Below are 18,416 nucleotides of genomic sequence, written 5' to 3'. Positions count from 1 at the left end.
GGCGCAGAGAGAGAGGGAGACACAGAATCCGAAGCAGGTTCCAGGCTCTGAGCTGTCAGCACTGAGCTGCAAGATCATGACCTGAGCTCAAGTCTGATGCTTAACCGACTGATGCTTAACCACCCAGGCGCCCCTGTTTTGTTTTTAAAGAAACGTGTTTGCATGCTTAGAAAAAAGTCTGGGTATTCAACAAAATGCTACTAGTTACTATCTTGGGATGGTGTCATCATAGATGACTTTTATTATCTTTATGCCTTTCTGAAAAATCTGAACTTTACAATGAAAATGTATAACTTTATATCTAAATATCTCAGACATTCAGAAAAGCGTAGAAAATAATATATATGTATGCTTACCATCCAGCTTTGTCAAATCATTTAACATTTTGTTATACTTAAACTAAATCTTTTTTTTTAAGAAATAAAATGCAGGGGCACCCGGGTGGTTCAGTCAGTTAAGCATCCAACTCTTGATTTCAGCTCAGGTCATGATCTCCAGATTTGTGAGATCAAGCCCCATGTCAGTGCAGTCTGCTTGGGATTCTCTCTCTCTCAAAATAAATAAATAAGCTTAAAAAAGGCAAGAAAATGTAGACAGTTTTTAAGACTCCTATTTCTCTCTCCCTTGAGTTAGTCACTCTCTTGAATTTGGTGCTCACCAATGCCATTCCTGTTTTTATTGTTATTTTTATATGTGGCTATTCATAAACAATTAAATGGGTATTTGTATGCCTATTTCTAAAATTTGAACTGTGTGGTGAACATACCACATTTTTGTGTACTCAACTTTTTAAGATTCATCCATGCACCTCTAGATTAGATTATTAAAGTTTACTTATTTGACGATTTTAAGGTTACAATATGTCATCATATATGTGTGTGTGTGTGTGTGTTTATGTATAAAATATATATTCTTTTGATGGACATCTAGGTTGATTTTTTTTTTATCTACTATACACAGTGCCGTTGTGAATATTTCTGTACAGGTATCTTCGAGTACATATTCAGAAACTTCCCTGGGGTATACCAAGGAATGGAATGGTTCCGTTGTAGGGTATGTGCATTTTCAACTTTACTAGATATTGCCGTATTGCTTTCCAAAGTGGTTATACATGAAAGCTTCCATTGCTCTATATCCTAGCCAAATCACAGCATGTCAGCCTTCTTACTTTCAGCAGTTTGATGAGTGTGGTGTATTACTTTTATTATTCAAAACAAAGAAACGAAGATAGGAAAGAAATCAAGAAAAGTATTTCCATTAAAATAAAATAACACAGATTTTGGAGTAAGACATATCTGAGTTTGAATGTTGGCTCTGCCCCTTAAAGCTGCGTTACCTTGGGAAGTAGCTTAATACCTCTGAGGCTCAGCTATCTCGTTTTTTCTTTAAAAATTTTTAATGTTTATTTATTTTTGAGAGAAAGAGAGAGAGGGAGTGGGGGAGGGGCAGAGAGAGAGGGAGACACAGAGTCTGAAGCAGGCTCCAGGCTCTGAGCTGGTAGCACAGAGCCTAATGTGGGGCTCAAACTCGTGAACTGTGATATCGGACCTGAGCCAAAGTCGGATGCTTAACCGACTGAGCCACCAGGCACCCCGGCTCAGCTAGCTCTTGCCTGTCCCCCAGAACTGCTGAGATTAAGCACGATAAGGATTTAGCATAGCTCACAGCAAGGGCTCAACTCATGGCAGCTGTGATGATGATTTATTCTCAATTCTACTTGCTAATTTCAAGCAGGGATACAAACGAGCCATGAAAAAAAAGCCAAAAGGCAGACAGAAGACAGAGGAGGAGAAGAAACAGGCCGAGTAATTCACAGATAGGACATCCTGTCCTTGGAGCTGACAGCACCAGGCCCGCCCTTCTGCAGCAGAGGGTGAGGGGATTTGGCATTCCTGTGGTTCATTTTAGCAAGCCTATAAAGGAGTGCGGGACCCCACTTTAAGGAGGAAAGCAGGGAAGGATGAAACCACGGAAACCCCAGCTCGCTGAGCTGCTGCATAACCCCCTGAGCTGCTGCATAACCCCCGGGAGCAGGGAGGCTGTGCCCGTGCGTGTGGGCAGCCGCGCCCACAACTCAAGGGGAGGGCGGGAAATTAGTAACATAACCATTTAGCATTTATAAGGTGCATCTACACATCCCATTTGAACTCTGTAGTCATCTCCCGAGGTGTAGACAGGGCAGACAAGGAGCCTGAGGCTAAGACAAGCAAAATGCCTTTTGTGCCTAAGGTCAATTGGGAAGAGACTCCGAAATGGACCTTGCCAAATTCTCTTTTTAGGATGCTGTACTGTTTCTAGGAGAACACCCGGAGCAGGCTGGAGCGGAGTGCGCCCTGAAGGCTGCAGGCTCTGGGAATGGGACAGGGGAACAGGGCTGGGCGAGCGGAGCAGTGCATCGTGTGAGCTGGCAGCCTGACCCAATAAAGATGCCAGCGCTATTCTGGGTGACATGCGGGAAGAGGGGGCTGGGGGAGGGGAGTCTGTAATTGGGACACCAAACTTCCCATCTACGCCCTCTTCTGCCCCAGGCCTACTTTCCATGATTGATCCCTCTCTAGTAAGCAGGTTGTGGCTGACAGCCCAGAGCGGAGGCCTGGCTCTGTATGTATCCGCCCCTCCTGACAGAGACCCACAATCACTCTATGCCGGACAGATCCTAAGAGTTCTCATATGACCCTCCCTCTCAATGGCTGCCATCACAGTATTTTCCCCTTAATATTAAAATCTCATCGCTCAGCTCTGTCTTAGGGACTGACCCCAATCTCCTTATCAGCTGTCTCAGCATACACACACACACACACACACACATACACACCCGCCTTTTCCTGTTGTGTTCTGAAAACTGGCATCCAACATCATAGGGTGAGTTTTCCTTCTGGGTCTTTCCCAATCACCTGCCACAGCAAACCCGACTTGTCTCCGAAATCTGGTCCCTCTGTCCCCACAGGCCAGCTCTCCACTCTGCCTAGCCTGCCTGGGGAGGCCTGAACTTCTCCCTGTTTCAGATTCAACTCCGATGTCACAGACCTGTGAATAAATCTAGGGACTTAACCCAGAGCCGAGAATGTTCTTACTGAGGTAAACTTTGCCTCTGTAATGAAACCTGTTTAACTATCCGGATTCTATTTAGAGCAAGGAATGCTCTCTCTCTAAACTTGGAGAGCGCCCAAATATAAAATCAAATTCTAAAACAAAAACAGCAAGGGGCACGTGGGTAGCTCAGTCAGTTGAGCGTCTGACTTTGGCTCAGGTCATGATCTCGCTGTCGGTGAGTTCAAGCCCTGTGCTGACAGCTCACAGCCCGGAGCCTGCTTCAGATTCTGTATCTCCCTCGCTCTCTGCCCCTCCCCCACTCACGCTCTGTCTCTCAAAAATAAATAAATGTTAAAAAAAAAAATTTAAAACAAAAACAGCAAACCAAACTGCCCTCCTGCGGCCCTTCTAAGGGATGAAGGCAAACTGGCTTTTCTGGAGTCCCTGTAATTATAATATTGGCTTATTGATATATGATTATTGATTACATATTTATTGATCATCTCCTCTGGGGCTTGGAGCCCCTCCCCCCCATATTACCTCATTTCAACCTCAACAATCCTGCAGGGCAATTTACTATCTTGACTTTACAGGTGAAGAAATTTGAGTTCAGAGAGGTTAAAAAAACCTTTTCCAGGCCACAAGTGGCAAAGCAGGGACTAGAATTCAGTATGTTCTAAACCCAAAATCTAGTCTCTTTCTGCTGCACCATGGCGCCTTTCAAAAGACTCTCTGGTGGGGCACCTGGGTGGCTCAGTCATTTGACCGTCCGACTTCGGTTCAGGTCATGATCTCACAGTTTGTGGGTTTGAGCCCCGCATCAGGCTCTGTGCTGACCACCTGCTCAGAGCCTAGAGCCTGCTTCAGATTCTGTGTCTCCTTCTCTCCCCGGCTCACACTTTGTCTCACTCTGTTTCTCAAAAATGAATAAATGTTAAAAAAAAAGAAATGAAAAGACTCTCTGGTGGCTGGGGTTGCAAAGGCCCAAGAACTAAAGTTACAAATAGAATTGTGTGACTATAAACCAATAGTTATAGACATTGTCAAATATAGACCCTTAGAGGACAATTTTGTATCCATACAATTAAAAATAAAGTCCATTATGAGAAACTAAAAATAAAAGGTCCCACATGTAGAATAGTTACTGCTGGAGCTGGTTGCAAAAATGGGTTTTCAAAGTAACTTTCATACCAAATTGTGATAGTGGAAGGCACCTCACCTGTGTAGCAGCTAGTGGTGGCACAGAGATAGTGAAGAAAAAAGAAAAAGGGGGAGTTTTCCCAAAAGAACTTGATATGGGCGCGTTTCAAGAGTTGCCTGGAGCTAACACCTTTTAAAGGCACTGGGAAGGGTATGTAGGGTCAAATGCTTGTAGCTGGAGGAGGAGGAGGAAAACCATTTTTCCAACCAAAGCCTTCTTTTCTCTTTAAAAAAAAAATTTTTTTTTAATGTTTATTTATTTGAGAGAGAGAGAGAGAGAGAGAGAGAGAGAGACAGAGCACGAGCAGAGGAGGAGCAGAGAGAGAGGGAGACCCAGAATCCGAAACAGGCTCCAGGCTCTGAGCTGTCAGCACAGAGTCTGACGCGGGGCTCGAACTCACAAACCGTGAGATCATGACCTGAGCCGAAGCCGGACGCTCGACGCTCAACCGACTGAGCCACCCAGGTTCCCCCCCGGTATTTATTAACAATTTTTTTTTTTTTTTTTTGAAGTAGGCTCAATGCCCAGCGTGGAACTCAATGCAGGGCTTGAACTCAGGACCCTAAGATCAGGAGCCGGATGCTTAACTGACTGAACCACCCCAGTTCCCCTAATAAAATTTTTTGAAGTAATTTATTTATTGGAGTTTTTTCTTAGAGAAATCTATAATTGTTTATTTTTTTAAGTTTATTTATTTTGCAAGAGAGAGAGAACAAGCAGCCGGAGGGGCAGAGAGAGCGGGAGAGAGAGAGAGAGACAGAATCCTAAGCAGACTGCACTGACAGTGTGGAGCCTGATGCCGGGCTTGAATTCACGAACCATGAGATCATGACCAAAATCAAGAGTCAGATGCTTAACCAACTGAGCCACCCAGGTGCCAAATCTATAATTGTTTATATCCTTTGTATTTTAAGTACAGTAGAGATTATTAAGATGTTATTATTGCCTTAATACCTTTTATCCTTACCCAGATATATTTTAGTATTTTTATATAAAATACATACTTTGTATGTATTCTGAGCAGGTTATACACATTCTGTATAAAATAACATGGTTAAGGTGTGAACATACTTAACCATTATTTTGAAAAAGCTTGTGAATGTATTTCTTTTTTTTAATGTTTATTTATTTTTGAGACAGAGAGAGACAGAGCACAAGTGGGGGAGGGGCAGAGAGAGAGGGAGACACAGAATCCGAAGCAGGTTCCAGGCTATGAGCTGTCAGCACAAAGCCCGACACGGGGCTCGAACCCACAAACTGTGAGATCATGACCTGAGTTGAAGTCAGATGCTTACCAACCGAGCCACCTTTCTTTTTAATAGTTATTACTAGCATCTATTTTTTTTTTTTTAATTTTTTTTTTTCAAAATTTTTATTTATTTTTTTGGACAGAGAGAGACAGAGCATGAACGGGGGAGGGGCAGAGAGAGAGGGAGACACAGAATCGGAAACAGGCTCCAGGCTCCGAGCCATCAGCCCAGAGCCTGACGCGGGGCTCGAACTCACGGACCGCGAGATCGTGACCTGGCTGAAGTCGGACGCTTAACCGACTGCGCCACCCAGGCGCCCCACTAGCATCTATTTTTAAAAAGTATTTAAAGAAAAAAAAAGTATTTAAAGCACTTAAAAAAAAATTTTTTTTTTAATTTATTTTGAGAGAGAGAGAGTGCAAGTGGGGAGGAGCAGAGAGAGAGGGAGAGAGAGAATCCCAAGCAGGCTCTATGCTCTCAGTGCAGAACCCAATGTGGGGCTTGAACTCGTGAACTGTGAGATCATGACCTGAGCTGAAGTCAAGAGCTGAAGGCTTAACCAACTAAGCCACCCGGGTGCCCCTTAAGATAGCTGTTTTAATTTAAAAAAAATCTATGAATGATTTTTCAGTGTATACAAACTATTCTGAGAAATGAATAAACTCCTCTGAAGCATGAAACTACAAAATTCCAATCCAGATCCTTTCTCAGGTCTAAATTAAAGGAGACCAACGAGGCACTGCCTTTAAATGCCATGTCCCAGCTCAGGTAGGGAGGCAGAAAATTGCTCTCAAGGACACTATTGGGATAAGTGGCTAAGACTGAATATTGCCTACATAATAGTATCGTGTCAGTATAAGATTTCCTGGATTTGATCACTGTATTGTGGTTATGTAAGAATGTGCTCGTTCTTAGAGAATACAGCTAAGGGGTCAAGATGTCTGCAACTTAATCTCAAATGGTTAGGGGATGGGGAATAAAGCAAGAGGTGGCAAAATATTAACATTTGGTAATTTCGATGAAAGGTATTAAGGGAATTCTTTGCACCGTTCTTGCAATGCTTATTTTTCAAAATAAAAAGGTAATAAACACACGACTTCTCAGAGCCTCTCATCCCATCTCTATTTAATGTAAAGAAATTCCCCCGCCTGCAAACTTTCAATTCAGGAACCTGTCCAAGCACAAAATCAGTCACCCTACAGACCAGAAGCCTCACCAGCATCTGCCTCCAGCAGAGGGCACTGGAGTCGTGGCTTTCAAGTGGGGCTTCCTTGCAGAATCACCTGGAAGCTTCGAAAAAAATTTTAAGTCCTTGGGATCCACCCAAGACAGACTATCTATCTATCTATCTATCTATCTATCACCCAAGACCTTTTAAATCAGACTCTCTGGAACCCAAATCACAGGTGAGAACCTCTGTGCTAGATGATGTACTACTATGGATCCCTACCTAGAGTGGAAAGGTGCATTTTAAGTCCAAAGTGACACCACTGAAAAGTCCTCTACCCATAAGGGGCGCCTGGGTGGCTCAGTCAGTTAAGCAACAGCTTTGGCTTAGGTCATGATCTCATGGTTCAAGAGTTCAGGCTCCGTGTCAGGCTCTAAGCTGACAGTGTGGGGCCTTCTGGGGATTCTCTCTCTCCCTCTCTCTCTGCTCCTCCTTCTCTCTCTCTCTCTCTCTCTCTCTCAAAATAAGTAAATAAACCTTAAAAAAAAAAGTAGTAAAAAAAAAAAAAAAGACCTCTACTCACGAACTTGCCTCTTACAAAGTTGCACAGTGTCAGCTTGGGTAGGATCGGCCTTTTAGGAAGTAGACAGATTAAGTGGGCATCAGATGCCCCAGTGAGAAGCCACAGACCTCTATGGCTAGCTTCCCACTGAGCTTTGGGGAGAATGCTGCCCTATCTTGGCATTAATATTCCTAAGATAAAGAGAGCAAAGAACCTCCAGGGAAGTGCTTTGGTATCCAGCCTCCTAAACACCGCTGTCTACAGATTTTCAATCAAGGGACAGTGGTCCAGGTGAGTGAGGCAGTCCCTCTGCCGGGTTTGAAGATCATCTTCACGGCCACCAGCAGAGGGAGCCACACACACACACACAGCCAGGGGACGCAAACTGTACCCAAGAGCTGGACTACAAGGAAACAGGTGGAAATGCTGAATCACCACGCTGAGCTGAGTGAAACTATAAAGATTGGATCACGCCTCTATCATTTCCTGATCTGATTACTTCTCTGCATTCAGAAAATACAGACTGGACTGTGAGCTCTGTGTCGGATTTACCTTCTGTCTGGAGAGTCTAAAATACAGTAAGGCAAATATTAACTATCGTCGCTGTTTTTGGCACCCGAAAAACGAACATTCACCAAACTGACAGAATGTTATTATTCACTGGGAGTGCCAAAAGGCTGAGACGCTCTTCCTCTCCGTAGGTCCCTCATGGGGCACCCGAGAAAAACACTTTGTTTTTGGCAAAACACCCTTCCTTCGTGAAGACCTCTGTGTTAGGTCTCGAGAAATCCATGCTCCATCGGAACTTTCCCCACCCTTCTCCAAACGCACAGAAGCCTCTGTCTCCCGAAGGCTCCTGGCCACCCCCAACCTGGGGTGGGCCGGCAAGTGCCTAGGCCCAGACCAGGGGGAGAGAGACTCACACTCCAGCTGGCACGAGGGGCTGGAACTTCCACTGCTCCTCCTCGCAGTCCAGGAAAAGCCGATTCATGATCTTGTTCTTCTCCTCAGGGGGGATGAAGTTCTCGATGATTAGGTACCTGGGAGCAGGAATGAGGTAGAGATGGGGAACTGGGGGGGGTGGTAAGAGACCACACAGCGCATGTGAAGGTTGAAGGATTAGAAGCGAGAAGCAAAGAGGCAGAGGGAACAGAGGAGAAAGCAGAGAATTGGAGGAAGAGGGTCCCTACAGAAGTCACAGAGCTTGAAATCACTGCTTCCAATGCAAGGACTGTAAGCTCAGGGCCTGAGGGGTGACCCGTGGCCAGCACCCAGCATGCACTTTGGGGGACTGATCGTATACAGGCAGAGCAGAGGAAAGAGAAGGAAACAAGGAGAGGAGGTTGATAAGCAACTCTAGAACTTAGACCTCGTCCCCATCCCTCGACACATTCTCTTCCTAAGGGACGTGGACTCCTGGGTGAGCAGACGGCTGGAATGAGGCCTTCAGGAAGGAATTAAGCCCATCAGGGAGAGGCCAGGGAGTGAGGCACGGCCGTGAGGACCAGGGCCGGGAAGGGAAGGGGGCCCTACTTGAGCTTGAGCTCCCGGGTCTGCTCATTCTGCGCCTCCTCCAGGTCCTGCCGCACGCGGATGTATTCATCATGCTGGTCCTGGATCTCTGCCTTCACCGCCTGCAGCTTGGCGTAGAGCTGCGTGGAGACAGGCGCAGCTCAGAGGCCGTGCAGTGTGGCAGCGAGGCCCCTGTGACCCAGCCTGGGCCCCACCGACGCAGGCTCAGGGTCTACCAGCTGAGTTCGGGGTGAGGTCCGAGTCTGAATCTCCCTCTTGCCCCATCACAAATCAGGGCAAGTTATTCAAAGGGCTGTCCTGTCCCTCCCAACACTAAGGCCCATTACCTGCTCCCTCTCAGCTGCTGGCAGCATTGTGGAATGTTCAAACTGAAAGGGACCCGCGAGACCTTTTAATCCAACACTCTCTTTTTTATAGAAGAGGTAACTCAGGCACAGAGACGCTCAAGGCGACACAACTAGTTAAGAGAAGAGTCAGAATCGGGACCCAAGTACACAACAGCTGGTGCAGGGTCCAGGGAGGGGAAGGGGGACTAAGCCAGTTTGCAAGGTGACCCATCCCACTTCTGCCTCTCCAGGGGCTCTCACGAATGGGGGTGTGGAGGGCAGCACAGAGCCTGCTGTCCCACTCCTAACCCACCAAGAGGCAGGTATGTCCCGGGAAACTGCCACTGTGGTTGGGCAGCCTGGCCGGCACTGGGGCAGCCACGTCGACAACCCTCAGGGTTCTCCAGGCTCTTCCCAGAATCCGGGCCGGAGTTTGCTGTCCCTATACATGCCCTTCCCTGGCCAAGGACTTGGCAGAGTCCCGGAGAGCAGACAGTCTCAGCCCTTCCCATGTCCACAGGCGCCTCTGGCTCCCTTCCTGAGCTCCCCCAGGCTGTGTCTCCTCAGGTCTCCTCGACACTCAGGGCCCTGTCCCAGGTCTGGCTACCCAAATTGTGACTCACTGATGACACTGTACAGAGGAAAGTTACCCACCGCCGTGAGGATGGCAACTGGAGACTGGAAGTGAAGGCCTTCTGAGCCTCTCAGGCCCCGCCTGGCCCAGGAGCAAAGGCTCTGTTCCACTCCAGCCCCAGACCCCTGCCTTCCTCACCCCTCACCCCGGCAGCCCCGGCAAAGTAACTCGGGGCTTCAGCAGTTCAAGCCAAGTGGGGAAGGGGCCCTACGACACATACCCCTCGGGAGGGTGACCGTCTTGGGGAGAGGCTGCCGGGCCCTCACACACTTTGACCCCTTCACCTGTGGCATCTCACCTTCTTGAGTTTCTTGGTTTTGACCTCCACCTCCTGCTGCAGGGACGTGTAGGTGCCCCGGAGCTCCATGGTCTCTTCATCTCGGAGCATCATCTCCTGCTGCATTTCCCGTTCACGGCGTTTCTAGGCCAAGGCAGGGAACAGGGGCTCAGTGGGGCAGCGTGTACCGGGGAGGGCCAAGGGAGTTCAGGGGACAGGTGCATCCTGCCTTGCATGGGGTCTGCCTCCATGGTGACCACAGATGCCAGGGGGGAGAAGACAGTGGCCCATGGCCCGTGGCCCCTGCTTCTACCCCAACCTCAGTGGAGCCTCTTTGAACCTTTTTCTTGGCTCATATAGCTGGCACATTCTAGGGGTGTCCAGCAGCTATAGATTCCCATCATACTGGCTTCCCAGCTTCCTCACCCTCTCCCCTTGCGGTGTCACCGATGACCGGTAGGACCAACAAATTGTGGTTCTTGAAGACTTCAGATGTGGTCATACAGATGGAAAAGAACATTCGCCCTTGTGGCAGGAATTAACACCAGATGCCCCGTAGAGGCTGATGTCATGGAGAACCGCCACTTCCTCTCAGCCGTCGGCGGGCAGTGCCCTGGACACAGGCAGGCTCCTGGGCTGGTGGACCCATGGGATCCAGGGCATCGGGTCTTAGCTTCTTAGCACTGTATTCCGGGGATCTTGAGTCCATGATGGCTCACTGCCCCATGCCCTCCAGACAAGACCTCAAGGCCATGCACCCCCACAAGACCTGAAGCCCCCAGCCCTACCTGCTCCGCAATCTCCTGCCTCTTCAGCTCCAACATCTTCTGCTGCTCATTGGTGTGATCCATGATGTTCCTGCCCCCGATGAGCAGCTTGCTCTCCATGGCCTGGGGACACAGAGGGATTAGGTGAGGGGCTTTTCAAATGGTCACGGCATCACCAGCTTGAGAGGTTTGGCTTCCTTGCTCCGCGGTCCTTCCGGGGGTGGACAAAAGATGTATCCCAGACAGGGCCTGTGGTCCTCACTGAGAACAGAGTTTCCCCTCCAGCCTCCTGGGCTCCAGCCCAAGGCTCCCATTGTCAAGAAGACTGTCAGGTGAGGCAAAGAGAGGGCATCCCTCGGGGAATATAGACACCTGATCTGTTTGCTTTGGATACAGATGGAAGGTTGGTTCACCATGCCTAGGAGGGGCGTGCAGAAGGCATCCTAATCCTGGCTTTCGGCTGGAGCCGGTGTTCAAGAGTGGGGAGCAGAGGCTCCAGTCAACAGGCAGCCCAGCTCCTTAGCTAACTGGCTCCTGACTCAGGAAGAGGGCTCTCAACACAGGTGTAATCTTCAGCTGACACGGAAAGCAAAAGAAAAGGAAGACTCTGCAGCACTAAGGGGCAATATGAGGTTCCAGAAGCGGCATGAGCCCTGGAGAGCTCCAGAAAGACTCGGGTTCTGCCCACCAAATGCAAGGCCCTGGCCAAGTTACCCCCTTCGGCTCTCACATCCGTAACACGGGAACTGCTCTGTTCCAGGGAGGCTGACAAATATTTGCTGGGTACTATGTGCGAGGGGCTGAACTAAGCCCCTAACAAACACCATCTCTGATCTCCATCCTCACCCTGAGAGAAAGGTGCTATTGCTTTCCCCACTGAACAAATGAAGAAACGGAGAGTAACCAGCCTGAGGTCATGCAGCTAGTTAACAAAGAGGGAAGATTTGAACCCGCCACCCTCAGTCCGTGAGCCCCTGTGCTGGGTGAAAGCCCCCAGCCCGGTGCTAGGCACACGCCTGCCAGGGGTGCTGGTTGACTCTGAAGCTTAACTGATCATGGATTTGTATAAACTGGGTAACCTGTGACTACATAAAATGCACTTTCATTCTTGCTAATCAGAGGGTGCTGCCCCAGGGCACTCCAGCTGTCCTCTGATTTCATCCCAGGCTTCCCGGAAGGTTGAAATCACCTTGAGCCACCAGAAGATATTGGCTGCCTCCCCACTGGAAATTTTCCCAGTGGAACCGGCTGACCTGCTTGAGGGCTCTCAAAGCAGACGGTGCTGTCACAATGTGAGAGAAAGGAGACCCTTTGCCACCTGTAGAGCCCCATCACCGTGGACAAAGCGGGACAGGGGTTAAGGGTTGCTTTTGGGGGTCAGAGGTTGAGCTGTGTGAGGACGCCATTGGACGCTGAGCAAAACCGGGCCAGTCAGAGCGGCCCCACACAGCCTCCGAAGCCAAGGGCAGGGCTGCCGCAGAGCAAGGGGCCCCGATAGCTGCCTGTCCTCACGGCCACACCACCGCCACCTGCTGGGCTACTGCCCCTCCCCTCCAGGCCTTGCTGTGAGTTATTATCTCACCACCCAGCCCCCCGCCCCCCACCACAAGCACAAACTCGGCCTAGATTCTTCCTTCTCACCCAAGGGGGCTATCCTTTCAGTGAGTGACTCCTTAAATCTTGTGCCCCAGCCACCTTAGATTCCTCACCCCAGGCCCTGCCCTGCGTGCAATCCCCCACCTCCCCTACACCAGGCCAGTCATCAGACCCCTTCAAGTCTGCCTTGTTAGGGCTCGCGCCATTCCCACCTTTTCATCCTCACGACCGACACCTGCTGACTTCACTGCGGTCTCCATGACTAACCTGGGTTGTTGCCATGGACTCCCTGCTGCCTCAGTTTCCCCTTCCATCCATCCCCCGCATGACACCCAGGGGCAGTCACCAAAAACACAAGTGTGAGCCTGCCCCTCCTCTGCTGCGAAGTATTTAACAGGCCTCCATTCCTCGCAGGATAAAACCCAAGGTCGGCAGCAGCTCCCTGCCCCGCGGGCTGGCCCAGCCCCCCAGCCTCCCTGGCTGCCTACTCCCCAGGTGTGCCCCGTGCTCCAGTTCCACCCAAAGAATCCCAGCTCCTGCAGGGAACTAAGTCAAAGAAAGACAAATATCATATGATTTCACTCAGATGTGGCATTTAAGATACAAAACCGATGACCATAAGGGAAGGGAAGCAAAAATAATATAAAAACAGAGAGGGAGACAAACCACAAGAGGTTCTTAAATACAGAAAACAAACTGAGGGCTGCTGGCGGCGTGTTGGGTGGGGGGAAGGGCCGAAGGGGTGAGGGGCATCGAGGAGGACACCGGTTAGGATGAGCACTGGGTGTTATATGTAAGCGATGAATCACTAAATTTATTCCTGGAAAAAAAAGAATAAATTTATTTTTGATTAAAAAAAAAAAGGAAGAATTCCAGCTCCTGGAATGTGCTGTGCCTTTCCACGACACTGGGCTCCTCTTCCCACTCCACGTCCACCTGGAAAATCGCTCCTTATCCTGCAAGACCCACCTTGAGCACCTTGGGATGTTTTCTCTGATTCCCTCAAATCTGCACATTTCTTCCTTTGGGCCTAACTAGGACACGTCCCTACCATTTTCCCAGAATGGACCATTACTGCTGATATCCTGTCTCCCCTGTGAGCTCCTTCAGGGTAGGAATCGTGTCTTAGTGCTCGGCACATAGTAAGTGCTCAATAAATGTGTGCTGAACTGAAAGGAATCCGAGGTGGTCCCAGAGGGGGGTTCTAGGTCCTTTTCCTGGGCCCGCTCATCCAGAATAGAACCGGCGGCCCTTTCTGGCACCTTCTCCTCCTTCAACTGACTGGCCCACACTCACTGGTGCAGGGTGAAAGGGCAGAGCAGTGGGGTCTGAGAATCTGGGAAGCCTGGCAGGAGGGATGGGACGGGTGTGAAGAGGCAGGAAGGAGACAAGGCAGCAGTTCTGTCATATGCGGAGGAAACCCCCTCCTGCCGGGGCCATGGATAACTGATCCCTCCAAATACTGGGTAATGAGATGTTGGGGGACTTGGTGTGTGGCCTGGCTTCCCGTTCTGCAACACTCCAGCCCTGAGTCCTTGCACTTCCCGTGGTACTCTACGTGACTCTAGTGTTCTTCACTCTTTGCCACCTCATAAAGACACGACTTCTCAAACTTGGTTGCTATATTAGAGTCACTGGGGAGCCTTTCAAATTCCCACTGCGGGGCCACATCGCATTATAATCTTGGGCCCTTCGGCTCGTGACGGGCCGTGAGAACTCCCAAGCCAGGTGCTCCGTGGAAGAGTCTGGTAAGGAAGGCGCGGGGCAACTGCTGATGCCCCGGTTTTCCTGATGGAGTTAAGGACGGGGACCCGGGTTGAGAGAGAACAGGACAGGGAACCAGGAGGAAGAAAACCATTATTTTCTTGCTGGTCAGCTGTTCCATATTTACTTCTCCTACTAAACCTTTAAGAATTGGGTCTTAAACTTTGATGTCTATTAGAGTCACCTGGGGAGCTTTTACTAGGCCCAGGCTACACCCCACTGTCAATCAAATTGGAAAGGGGCAGGAGAGCCAGTGATGAGGTCTGGGCATTGGTGTTTTTTAAAGGTTCATATTTAAGAATCACTGCTTTTTTTTTTTTTAATTAATTAATTTTTATTTTTTTTAATGTTTATTTATCTTTGAGAGAAAGAGACAGAGCACAAGTGGGGGAGGGGCAGAGAGAGAGGGGGAGACACAGAATCCGAAGCAGGCTCCAGGCTCTGAGCTGTCAGCACAGAGCCCGATGCGGGACTAGAACCCATGAAATGTGAGATCATTACCTGAGCCGAAGTTGGATGCTTAACTGACTGAGCCACCCAGGGGCCCCTAAATTTATTTTGAGAGAGAGAGAGAGAGAGCACAAGCAGGGGAGGGACAGAGAGAGATGGAGAGAGAGAGAATCCCAAGTGGGCTCCACACTGTCAGTGCAGAGCCAGATGCAGGGCTTGAACTCAGGAACCGTGAAATCATGACCCGAGCCAGAATCAAGATTCGGACACTTAGCTGACTGAGTCACCCAGGTGCCCCAGAATCACTGCTTTTTGAGATTCCCCCCAGAATCAATATTACTGGGGGACTTGTTACAAATGCAGGATCTTAGGCCCTACACAGACCTAGTGAATCAGAATCTGCTTTGTAAGGAGATCCCCAGGTGGCCCGTGTGACATGCTTTAAGGGGCATGCTGTTAGCACCATCATTTTCCTTACGAAAGCTCCGACAGGTTAAGTAATCCATCCACCGTCAGTCACATCACGGCCATTAAATTTAAATGGAAAATCCAGGCCCAGGTCGGCCTGGCTCCAAAGCCCATGCTCTTTCTACTCCAGACATTCTGTTCAATGTTTTAGGAAGCAGAACCTGCTAAGAGAAGAGCAATACGTTTCCATCAGGAGAAAATCGTGTCTGACTCATCCCCACGGTTATTCCGGTACATGGGGAAGCCAGTGGCCAGAACGTTAGAGGTTAAAATACCCCTGCCTTGGTTAAGTTAGACGGGGGGGCTGGGGCCGGGGGGGGGGGGGGGGTGCGGTAAGGAGACAGAGAAGGGAAGTATATTCTCGTAATAGGGGGGTGGATTAGGAAAAGGAAACAGAAACAGGCATCTCTCTGGATGGAAAACTGTTCAGATGTTAAAAGACAGGACTGATCTCCACTAGAAATCACACAAGAAAGAGAGCACTGGCCAGATACCCAGCTCCACAGATGCCCCCAGAGCTTCGTAAGTGGTAACGTCCAAGAGAATTTCTAGGCCGCGTGAGCTGACAAAAAAAAATGTCAGATGAGCTTCAATTACAGTTTTACATTCTGGGAAAAAGTAATCCTAGCTCTACGCATTAAATGATAGCTGTGAGCAATCAGTTATGAGTTAAAAAAAAAAAAAGTGGGGGAGGGGGGAGTAATTCTCTATTGTTCCCAGAAGACATTGGCTTAATATGCTTCCACAGCTAAAAAAGCCACTAGCTTCTGGCCAGGCACCATCATGAAGGCTTTTTTGGAAACAAAACAAAAATCATTCTACCCTAATATAAAATGGTGACGCAGCTCAATCTGGAGCACTGTGTGTAGTTCCCTCACTGCGTCTCTGGGGACACGGAGGAGAGTGATCTAGAGAAGGGCGGCTAAAACCATCCAAGGGCTACTAAAAATTAGGACTCTTTAGTCTGCAAAGACAAAGAAAGGTTACGAGGATAGACCTGGAAACTATACGATCAAAATAGGTGTGGGGGTGCATGGCTGGCTCGGTCGGTAGAGCATGCGACTCCTGATCTCAGGGTCGTGAGTTCGAGCCCCAGGCTGGGGCATAGAGCTTGCTTAATTAAAAAAATAAAATAAAATAAAATATGGGGCACCTTAGTGGCTCAGTCGGTTAAGTGTCTGACTCATGATTTTGGCTCAGGTTATGATCTCTTGGTCATGAGATTGAGCCCTGCATCAGGCTCTGTGCTACGTGCAGAGCCTGCTTGGGATTCTCTATCTTTCTTTCTGCCCCTCTCCCGCTCAGGCACACGTTCTCTTAAAATGATAAACATTAAAAAAAATAATAAAATAGGGGCACCTGGGTGGCTCAGTCAGTTAAGCATCTGACCTTGGCTCAGGTCGTGATCTCGTGGTTCATCAGGTGGAGGGAGCCCTGTGCTGACAGTGTGACAGAGACCGCTTTGGATTCTGTCTCCCTCTCTCTCTGCCCCTCCCCTGCTCATACTCTCTCTCTCTCTCTCTCAAATGAATAAACATTAAAAAAAATGTTCCCTTTAAAAGATAAAATTAAATTAAAATAGGTGTGAAAAGGAAAGATCCAGGCTTTTCCAATCAGTCCTGGCACATAGAGGAAGAGCTTATACTTTGGGTTTTTTTGACAAATAAAGGGAAGTTCTACTGTTCACAAAAGGTGATAAATTTATGGAACTGGTTATCTCAGGAGGACTGTATTAAATATCTAACAGTTTATTAAGGGATTCTAAAGACACATTTTTTTTAAAGTAAGCTCTATGCCCAATGTGGGGCTTGAACGCAGGACCCTGAGATCAAGAGTTGCTCTACTCCCCCAGGTGCCCTCCTGAGGACACATATTTAACCTTTTATTGTCTTTCTCTCCCTTCAGGAAAAAAAAATGCACTAATATCCGAATAACCACAGAAATAAAACAAAATTAGGAAAATACATATTCCTCACATACTCAGCTTCTTTTATTTTCCGTTTTTCCAGATTTCTCCATATGCACACATCATTTTTTCACATCAACAGGCAAGGTATAAATATACACTCATGTCCTGCTATTTCCATTTTATCAAATCTCTCCAGAATTTCCTGTTACTTCACTAAGGTTTATGACTATAAATTTGATGATTGCATAATACAGCAGCTAATTTAAATATATTTCATTAACCTGCATTAGAAGATATTTTGGTTGTGTTGGGGCACCTGGGTGGCTCAGTCAGTTAAGCGTCTGATTTCGGCTCGGGTCATGATCTCACGGTCCGCGAGTTCGAGCCCCGCGTCGGGCTCTGCGCTGACAGCTCAGAGCCTGGAGTATGTTTCAGATTCTGTGTCTCCCTCTCTCTGACCCTCCCCCATTCATGCTCTGTCTCTCTCGGTCTCAAAAATAAAAATAAACATTTAAAAAAATTTTTAAAAAAAGATATTTTGGTTGTGTACAATGTTTATGACAAACATCCTTGTACATATAATTTTTTGGTTTTTTTAGATGACTTTCTTAGAAGGAAATTTCAGGAGTGGACAAAGGATTATAAACATTTTGTCTATCTTAGAACATACTGCCAAGTTCTAACAGTTTATACCACTTTACTGCCAGCAATAAATAATGGAGCTGCTTTTATTACAATGTCATAGGCACGAAGTATTATCATTATTTTTAAAAATTGCTCTAATAGTAGATATAAAATTGAGCCTTCCCATTTATTTTATATTCTCTATACCTTTCAGGTGGACTTGTGGAGGTCTGAGCTCTCCTTTCACAACATATCCTTTTATGCTTTTTTCAAGTTATTTTTTTTTTCTTGGTGATCTTTAAGTAAGGAGACAGACCTCTGATTCAAAACAATTCTTTGTTCAGCCTTCACTTTCTCCAGCTACCCACACCTAGTCCTTTGCTCTCTTCATTCAAAATTTGGCCTGACAGGGGTGCCTGGGTGGCTCGGCTGGTTAAGTGTCCAACTTTGGCTCAGGTCATGATCTCGCAGTTTGTGACTTCAAGCCCCACATAGGACTCTCTGTCAGAGCAGAGCCCGCTTCAGATCCTCTGTTCCCCCTCTCTCTCTGCCCCTCCCTCTCTCTCCCTCTCTCTCTCAAAAATGAATAAACATTAAAAAAAAAAAAAATTCTGCCTGACAATATCCAAATGGATTCAAGATACCCATTTAGACAGTCAGGCAGACTTTGAGCTGCCGATCAGGCCTGGAATCTGCTGTACCAGCCAAGATTACCAGGGCCCCCAGGTTCTGAGTCTCCCCTACCCGTACAATAGGACTCTCAGGACTGATTTCTCTGTCAGTTCTTGCTAATTGGCCTTCATGTTAGATCTCCTCCTTGGATCTAGAACTCTGCTTCAGGATCTCTCCTTCTG

General features: G+C 48.0%; 1 protein-coding gene across 2 annotated transcripts in view; it reads right to left on the bottom strand.

Annotated features, from left to right (window-relative positions):
• Positions 1 to 18,416, bottom strand: part of KIF3C (kinesin family member 3C) — a 36,688-nt gene that overhangs the window by 4,260 nt on the left and 14,012 nt on the right. For both annotated transcript variants that reach the window (XR_007462353.1, XM_049651925.1), the window contains exons 2-5: positions 10,773 to 10,874; positions 10,006 to 10,128; positions 8,748 to 8,866; positions 8,138 to 8,254 (exon numbers count right to left, since the gene is read on the bottom strand). Coding sequence is in view for 1 of the 2 variants with exons in the window: in XM_049651925.1 (XP_049507882.1) it covers positions 8,138 to 8,254; positions 8,748 to 8,866; positions 10,006 to 10,128; positions 10,773 to 10,874 (461 nt within the window). In the remaining variant the exon portion in view is untranslated. The remainder of the gene's footprint in view (positions 1 to 8,137; positions 8,255 to 8,747; positions 8,867 to 10,005; positions 10,129 to 10,772; positions 10,875 to 18,416) is intronic.

This window comes from Panthera uncia, assembly GCF_023721935.1.
Source record: "Panthera uncia isolate 11264 chromosome A3 unlocalized genomic scaffold, Puncia_PCG_1.0 HiC_scaffold_12, whole genome shotgun sequence".
Taxonomy (NCBI): Eukaryota; Metazoa; Chordata; class Mammalia; order Carnivora; family Felidae; genus Panthera; species Panthera uncia.
The sequence above is the reverse complement of the archived record's forward strand: the minus strand, read 5'-3'. Positions and strand labels throughout refer to the sequence as shown.